This window comes from Oryza glaberrima, chromosome 12 (assembly GCF_000147395.1).
Source record: "Oryza glaberrima chromosome 12, OglaRS2, whole genome shotgun sequence".
Taxonomy (NCBI): domain Eukaryota; kingdom Viridiplantae; phylum Streptophyta; class Magnoliopsida; order Poales; family Poaceae; genus Oryza; species Oryza glaberrima.
In genome coordinates, this window is record NC_068337.1 from 12,285,222 (window position 1) to 12,293,896 (window position 8,675).

Below are 8,675 nucleotides of genomic sequence, written 5' to 3' on the forward strand. Positions count from 1 at the left end.
GGTGGTTTCCTTTCCGCCTCTACGCGTATGGCCGAAGCCTGCCGTTCCCAACTCGGAGGAAATCCTAACCCTAGGACATGCAGCGAAGATTCTGAGTGGCAAGTGAAGAAGGTAGCTCCTCCTTACCTGGTCTCATTGGAGCAACTCAGTTTCCTATAGGTCCCAGTAGCCTCCCCCTTGTTCGTGGCCCTCGTTGTTGCCCTCGTTGTGGTAGTATAGTAGTGCAGTGCAGATCTTGGAGGTAGGGGGGACGTGTTTTCTTCAAATGCGAGGATAACGAAAAATATTTTAGAATGAGATTAAAGAATATTTTAGATTATATGCATGTTGTCATATGAATAATCCAATTATTTTAGGTAAAGCAAACATCGTAAGGTTGCCATCATCGAGATTGGGCCATTACATTTAAGATGTTGCAATTTTTTGATTTTCTGATTGTCATCGACATGGTTATGCATGAAAAATATATATTATCATTACGTATTTTCACTCGTTGCAACGCACGGGCATGTTTGCTAGTAATATAAAATTTATACTATAAAGTACTTCCTCCGTTTCACAATGTAAGTCATTCTAGCATTTTCCACACATGTCTAGATTCATTAGCATTAATATAAATATGGGAAATGCTAGAATGACTTATATTGTGAAACAGATGGAGTATATGAATATGTGTATATATACGTATACGTATACATATAGAAAGACTAGAGGGGGTGGGTCTGGTCGCGCGCCCGCGCGAGGCGGGACTTGGCGCGGATCAGGGCCCCCACCCCCACCTCGACTACGAGATCGATCGTGTCAGTCCAGCTAAACCGAAACTGGATGCAGAATCTGATACAGAGGTAGTCTCCCACACACGATCGGAGCGAAATATAAACACCCCTGTCACGTCCACGCACGTGGGCAAATAACCACCTTCCCGTATATATATACTCGGCCACCCCAATGCATCGTGCCGTCTGCACTACGTCCGTACTCGGCGTCGATCCAGCGATGGCGGCGGCGGCGGATTCCGGCTACAGGCGGCTACTGCCCTGCGCCTGCGCCGGCGCCGCAACGGAGGAGCCGGAGGAGGAGGAGCAGCAGCGGCCGACTTGCAAGGCGCGGCTGTTCGAGCTGTACGGGATGAACGTCGTCGGCGTCGAGTCCATGACGGGGCGGTTCGAGCTCATCGGGCTGACCGGCGTCGGCGTCTTCGGCGCGGTGTACAAGGCGTGGGACAACTGCTGCCGCACCGTCGTCGCCGTCAAGCGGCTCAGCGGCCGCGGTCGCCGCGTCCGCCACGGCGGCGGCGGAGACGAACCCTTCAGCCTCGTCCACACGGGCGTTCGGGATCTCGCGCGGGAGGCGATGAGCCTCTACGCGTGCCGCGGGAAGCGCGGCGTGGCGCACCTGCGGCCCAACGGCGTGTACGCCGAGGTCAGCGGCTCCTGCGATTCCTTCCTCGTGATGGACTACGCCGGCGGGTTCAATCTGAAGGATCTCATGAAGCGCCGCCGCAAGGAGCCCGGCGGCGGGAGGCCGTTCTCCGAGAACGAGGTGCGCCGGATCATGCGGCGGCTGCTGGTCGGGGTGAACGCCATCGTCGAGGCCGGCCTCCTTCACCGTGACATACGGCCGGAGAACGTGGTCGTCGACGACGGCACCGAGGATCTCAAACAGAAGCCGACGGCGGCGGCGACCACCGGGAAGAAGAAGGCGCAGAGCAAGAAGAGGAAGATGGAGTACACGATCTGCGACCTCGGGATGTCCGTGCCGGCGGTGGACTCGCCGGACTACTCGCCGGACGGCGTCCTCACGTCGATCTACAACGCGCCGGAGATCCTCCTCGGGTCATGCCAGTACGACAGACGCGTCGACACGTGGGGGCTCGGCTGCATCATGGCCGAGCTGCTCGACGGGCCCGGCGAGCCGCTGTTCGACGGCGAGACCAACCTGGCCATCATGGGCAGCGTGCTCCAGGTCATCGGCGCCGAGGGCGTCAAGTCGTGGCCGGGGCTCAAGCGGCTCGCCGACGAGCCGCAGGCGCTGGTGCGGGGTTTCCGGGATTTCAGCCGCCTCCGGGAAAAGTTCCCCGGCGCCAGGGAGGCCCGCGTGGCGAGGCGGCCGGCGCTGTCGCAGGCCGGTTTCGACGTCCTCAGCGGGCTGCTCGAGGGTAACCCGGAGAAGAGGCTCACGGCGATAGCCGCGCTCCACATGCCGTGGTTCGACGGCTCCGGCGGCCTCCGCCGGGTGATCGGCAGCTGCGCCGGCACGTCCTTCTAGTTCTAATAGATTAGATTTAGTAAGGTTTAGAGTAGTTATCTACTTATCTTACCTGCCGTCTAAAAAAACTTGTTTTAGTTCGTATGAGTAATCTGATTAATTTATAATTATGTACAACTCGAAAAATACTTTTTTTTTATAATCCACTTGCAATTATTTCCAACCTTCCATTGAGATTGTTCTGAAAGATTGCAAATATTGTCTGTTTTTTTCCCTTCAATAGCTTATCTCATACTTGCACTAGTTAGTGAGGCTGTTTATAAATCTTCTGAATTTGACCAAGTTTATAAAAAAATTTAGTGTCTACAGCACCTAATCAGTATTTATTTAATATATATTTTGATAATATGCTTTATTTTGTGTTTATAATTTTGTTTTACTAGCAAATATGCCCGTGTGGTGCACCGGGTGAATATCAAACAAATATGGATGGGTAAGATTGCTTGTGTACTTATAACACATATGCAAAAAAATATTGAATTTGTATATACCTCGCAAATATCTCCAAATTTTATACATATGAATTTGTTGTGTAAATCGTGTGAATTCCATATTATCGTGTTGATCTGGAGCATTACTGATGAGCCCATCTATAGTGATAATTTTGGAGGGTGTAGCTCAACGAACTTGCATTGGCTATGTATCTTAGTGTTGATGTGTCACTACTACAACCATCGGCGACCATACGCGGGATCCAAGCCTGTCGACCTCGCCAACGTGGCAGCAGTGCAGGCCACCGAGATGAATGCCACGGGGCTATTTGCTTGTCCAGGGTCATCCCCAGTGGTGTGGCTGCCGCAGCGCAGCAGGCCGTCAAGGCAAACATGAGGCACCGCCCTGATGCCGACGGGGAGAAAATTAACAAGGCCACGACACTTAAGGACGTGGTGGGCGACGCTGCGGAGGTGCTCCCGGCGAACAAGGTGGCCACCAGGGAGGACGCCGACAAGGTGGCGACCGCCGCGGCGCAGAACGATCAGAGCCGATTAGAAATCCAATCCCGCATCGTCCGGATGCGTTTTTCTTTTCCACGGGGAAAGCAATCACCGATGGTAGGGACAAAGCGTGTGTGAGAATAGAGGACAGGCCGCTGCTAGATTGGATTTATGGACGAAACATAGATGTGACGAACATAAAATTATCATTTTTTTAAATAGTTAAGATAAAAAAATAATCTTTACATTTACATTCCTTCATCGTGCCCATATCCGTCTGGGAGTTCAGGTTCATCTGGAGCAGGCCAAGAGTCTAGGTTTGTTCACAAAGACCCAATCTACAGCCAGGAATCCATGTCCTTCCATGTCGTTTTCTACTCCATTTTTTTTTCTTTCATTGAAACCTACCGCTATATATTTCTAGTCGTTCCCAGTATCCGTGCACATAAAAATATATAGATTTCTCTCGCAAGGCAGAATACACAAATACGAGTGATATTTATTTGTTGACTTGCCTGACTATTAGCCCGTTAATTTCGATCTAAGAAACTAATAGTAGCTTTTTTTTTTCTGATGTGCCTGCATGTCTGATGCTGATTTCGCATATACTCCAGCCCATTGACTTGTCTGGCGTTATTTAACAAATGTCGCATCCTCTCCGTGTCAAAAAAAAAAATCGCATCGTCTTCGCAACTGCCGAGAGATGGAGAGAGAGAGCCAGTGCGCAAGTGGATAAGGCGGGTCACGCATCCTTATCCACCGTCCCCCTCCTCTCACCCGTCCTTCTCTCTCCCTCTCATCCCCACTCTCGCTTCTCTCGTCTCCGTCCCTCTCTCTCCCTCTTGGCCACTCCCTCTCCTCCCCTCGCCCCCGCTTCTCTTGTTTCTCCCATGCCGGCAGCAAAGGAGTCGGCGGCGATGGCGTCAGCCGTTCCCGCGGGTCCGATCCGGCGGTGGCGGTGGCATCAGCGGCTCACGCTGGCGAATCCGGTGGAGGTGGCGGCAGCGGTGTTTCCAGCGGGCGGATCCGTCGGCAGCAGTGTTTCCAGCGGGCGGATCCATTGGAGACTTTTTCGGCGAACGGATCCGGCGGTTCTCTACCCCCTTCTCATCATCCCCCGCGCCCAAGCTTCTCCCGCAACGGCGGCGGTTGCATCGGCGATCTGTTGGGCAGATCCGGCGGAGGTGGTGGCAGCGGCGATTCCGGTGGTCGGATCTAGTGGTCCTCTACCCCCTCCCCATCCACCCCAAGCTTCTCCCTTGGATTGGGCGGTGGCGACGGCGGCTTCTCCCTTTGATCCGGCGGCGGCGACGACGTCGGCGGCACCCGCGGGCGGATCCGGCCGAGGGGATATGCCTTCCGCCGCCGACGTCCCCTTGGTTGGATCGGCCGATGTTGTTGATTGTGTATGTGTTGTTTGTATTGTTTTTTCATGTGTTGATGATGTTGTTGTTGTGATTATTTTGGGGTTTTTATGTGATGATGTTGTTGTTGCTCCCGCTCACCCCTCCATCTCTGATCATCTCTTGATATTTTGGATGATTCCGATTTGTATTTGAATTGAGGTTGAGATTTTGTTTTTTGGTAGGATTGGATTGTAATGATGTGGGATTTGGAGAGGAGGTGCACGATGAATCGGATGAGGAAAAATTAGTCCGTAATGACGGATGAAAACGCAATGAATGACGCATGTGACGACCGGAAAAATACAATTCTTTATATTAGTTAAGATTTTTACTAAAAAAGATGCCCGTGCGTTGCAACAGGTGGATGCTCTTTTAATCTTATTATTGTTATATGGTTTAGCAAGGGTGAAATTTACTGTGTGAATTCATTTGGTTATTTTGTTTTTATATAATCACGAGCTGCAAATAGGAATCCGATTTTTATCTCAAGTTAGTATGCAAGTTTTTTAATAAAAAAAATTCTTATACAACTCCTTTCGTATTTCCAAAAACAAACGAACTTAAAATCCAACTTAAACACGAATATATATTTTCAAAAGCAAACGAACTTAAAACCACCGACTGAAACACTGATATGACGTACCAAAATACTGGCAAAAATATCTTCAATTTTTATAATTGTTGAGAAGAGATAAAAACTTGTTCAAACTTAATACATGTTTGATAAAGAAAAGGTCAACAATAGTTATAATATGAAATGCATCATAGTTATGGATACCACATACCTAATATTAGTTGGCTATGCTCGGCAGGGCCCACCACATACCATGTCTTATACGGAATCACATCTCGTATATAGAAGGAGTTCCGGATAAGGAAGAACGAATAGAGTTCTATATGGAATCACATCTCGTATATAGTACTTCCGGATAAGGAAGGACGAATAGATTTCTAGAGTTCCGGATATGGAAGAACGAATAGAGTTCTATATGTAATCACACCTCGTATATAGAAGGAGTTCCGGATAAGGAATGACGAATAGAGTTCTATATGGAAACGACAAGTACTACTCGGATTATATCCATATTGATCTCCCTAGTTCTAGTTGGATAAGGGGGCATATATGTGTATAAATACAAGACCCCTATGAGGAGAACCCCTATGAGGAGGGGGGATAGACCAACAAGCCACAAGACATGCAAATTGACACACAAGCTAACACATGCCAAGATAAGCCGCCGAATATTAATATCAGAGATAAGCCTAGACAAACCCAATATGGTGTATGCGAAGGCCAACAAGAGGGATCTAGCGCTATCTCTGATCTCGCCAAGTGTGGATTCAAGGAGGAAGATACCCTGTCGTCGACTACGAGTTGGTTATCCATGCCGCCAAGTCGACGACAGCTAGATAGGTTATCCTAAATATTGTACTGGTGTGATTATGATGAATAAGAGCAACACCGGCTTCGGCCAACAGGAGTAGGGCTATTACCTGTCAGATAAGGGGCCCGAACCTGTATAAAAATCTCCGTCTCTATCTCTTTTACCTTAATCTCGCATATACTCTGGTACCAACGATCTTCATACCATTCAAATACCCTAGTCGACCTCAAACGTCGACAAAATGGAGGTAGTATATCTTACCAAATAATTAGTAGCTGCCATGGAGAATTGGAGATAAATAAAATCAGTTTCAATCTACACAACCAATTGCTTTTATAATTCCCGGCAAATATGCATGCACGATTATATACACCTAAAGTTGGACGAGAAACTATTGTGATCGCTTGAGGGATGTCCCATCATTTTTTGTTTAAAAATTGAACATTTTTTAAAGTTTAAACCTTTGACAAAACTTATACGTTATATATAAAAATATCACTTCACAAAATTTTAGGTTCAAATTAACCCAACTCTCAAATTAAGATATAGAAAAAGACAAATGCAACACATAAATAGTAGCGTATTATTCACACATGAATTTGTCATTTTTCTCTCTCATTGTACAGTCACAGAAATTGTAATATGTATTAATCATTGTTATTTTTTTTTACAAGGGTAAGTTCATATATTTGGATTAGAAAAAAAAGGTATAGAGGGATATATCTCTTGAGAGATTAGAATCCATTTCAAGGGATTAAAATCCATTTTCGAAGCTGGACGATGTAAGTGTACATATTATTTCTGTGACTACTAACTGCCTGACATTTTTATTCCTAGCTCGTGACAACCATGTAAATATATTTTTTAAGACTAAAAACCATATATAGTTAAGTTACTGATAGACTTAGAATTCGCATTGCATTGTACTGAACATGAAACTGCATTAACAATCAAATTTCTGTGGTAAGCTAGCTTCTTGAATATGTACGGAATTGCAGCTATAGGAATTGAAATTCTAGAATAGACCTAGCTAGTTCGAAATTGTTTGTGAATTGCCAGGAAATAAGCCTCCGGCCGCAATAAATTGAAGCACACAGGAATTCGTTTTATTTTAAATCTTGGAAGGAATAAAATTTTAAACTTAAATTATATAATATTTAGCTTAATAACTAGTATAGATTTACACTCTAATCCTCAACTTGTTCTTCGATCTAAGTTTATTTTAAAACTCACATTTTTTTAATTCATTTTATTTTTAAACTTGAAATGAATAAAATTTTAAACTTAAATTATATACTCTCTGACTTTTTTCATAGTCAAACTTTGTTGAGTTCAACCAAGTTTATAGAAAAATCATCAACATCTCAAATATCAAATCAGTTAATGTCTATTTTATGTTGAAAATATATTTTGATAATATATTTATTTTATGTTGAAAATACTGCTAATATTTTTCTATAAACTTGATGAAACTTAAAAAAGTTTCATTAGGTAAAAAGTCAAATGGCTTATAATATGAAACGGAGGAGAAATTGGATATTGTGCCATTCCCAATAAGTGGTTTCGCTGGAATGCCACTCCGCCGAATCGATTCGCTAAAAAAGCATCCCCATGCGGTGCCCAACGTTTTCTTTGCCACATTCTCCATTTAATCTCTTTTGCAGCTGTTTTCACATTTGGGCTAACGAAAATGCCCTTGGGTATGTTTCTTCTATCTGAGGTGAGAGAAAAAGCGGCACCAGATCGAGCCGCTATTAGGTCCGAGAGAGAAAGGGGATCCCTAGATCTAGTCGCTCCTTCGTCTTGGTCGTTGTCGCTGGCGGTGCCGTCGCCATCCAATGGTGCTAGCGCGTGGGAGGTAGGAGCACAATGGCATCGATGGATTGCACCTGGCACGAGTTAGTGACCGGGTAAGTTGTTCTACCGATTTGTGGCTTGCTTTTGTGATTGCGATTGGTTCGAATCAGTTAGAGGTGCGAATCAGTTCGAGAGTTCTCTAACATTCGTCCACATTTGATTTCTTCAGGCTCGTGGAGGAGCCTGCCCTTAGCTTAAGTGTGTTAGAACCCGGTGTTGGTGTTGGTGGTGGTGGTGGTGGTGGTGAAGGTGATAATGGTGGTGTTTTCTTCGTTTCTCCTGCTGGAGTCGTGGAACAAGTTGGGGAACCAGCTGGGTCTCCTGTTCTTGATGTCCCATATGTTGCTACCAACGTTGTGGATTGGGATAGCCTAGACATTCTGGCCCGAAACGACGAGGAAGGGTGGTTAGATATTGTTGGGGATGACAAATTCTATGAGTTGCTGGGTTTAAGGGCTGAAGATGAGCAAGCCGAGATGGCTAGACAAGCTGGTGGCAATGGGGGTCAGGTTGCTGGTGGTGATGGGGCTGAAGCTGCTGGTGATGGTGTGGGTGATGCTGCTCAAGACATTACTGGGGCAGCAATTCCTGTGTTTGATGAACTACCATGGGAGTTGGTGATGCCCTATGACCCTGACAAGCCATGCATGAAGGCTGGCACCATGTACCCAAACATGAAGGAGTTTAGGTTGGCTGTGAGGCAATATGCCATAAATGAGGGATTTGAGTTGCATTTGATCAAAACAGATCCTGAACGATATATAGGATGTTGTAAGGTTGATGGCTGCCCTTGGCATATTATTGGGCATAAGCAGCTTAATCAG

At 46.2% G+C, this 8,675-nt stretch overlaps 1 protein-coding gene across 1 annotated transcript; it reads left to right on the forward strand.

The window, feature by feature from the left end:
- The first annotated feature begins 949 nt into the window (after positions 1–949).
- On the forward strand, positions 950–2,383 carry LOC127758073 (putative cyclin-dependent kinase F-2). Its single transcript, XM_052283697.1, has one exon. It carries the CDS (start codon positions 997–999, stop codon positions 2,266–2,268), a length of 1,272 nt encoding a protein of 423 aa, XP_052139657.1. The 5' UTR covers positions 950–996; the 3' UTR covers positions 2,269–2,383.
- Positions 2,384–8,675: the final 6,292 nt, after the last annotated feature.

Excerpts from the sequence above, each read along its gene's own strand:
- LOC127758073 (XM_052283697.1), top strand. The coding sequence starts at position 997 with ATGGCGGCGGCGGCGGATTCCGGCTACAGGCGGCTACTGCCCTGCGCC.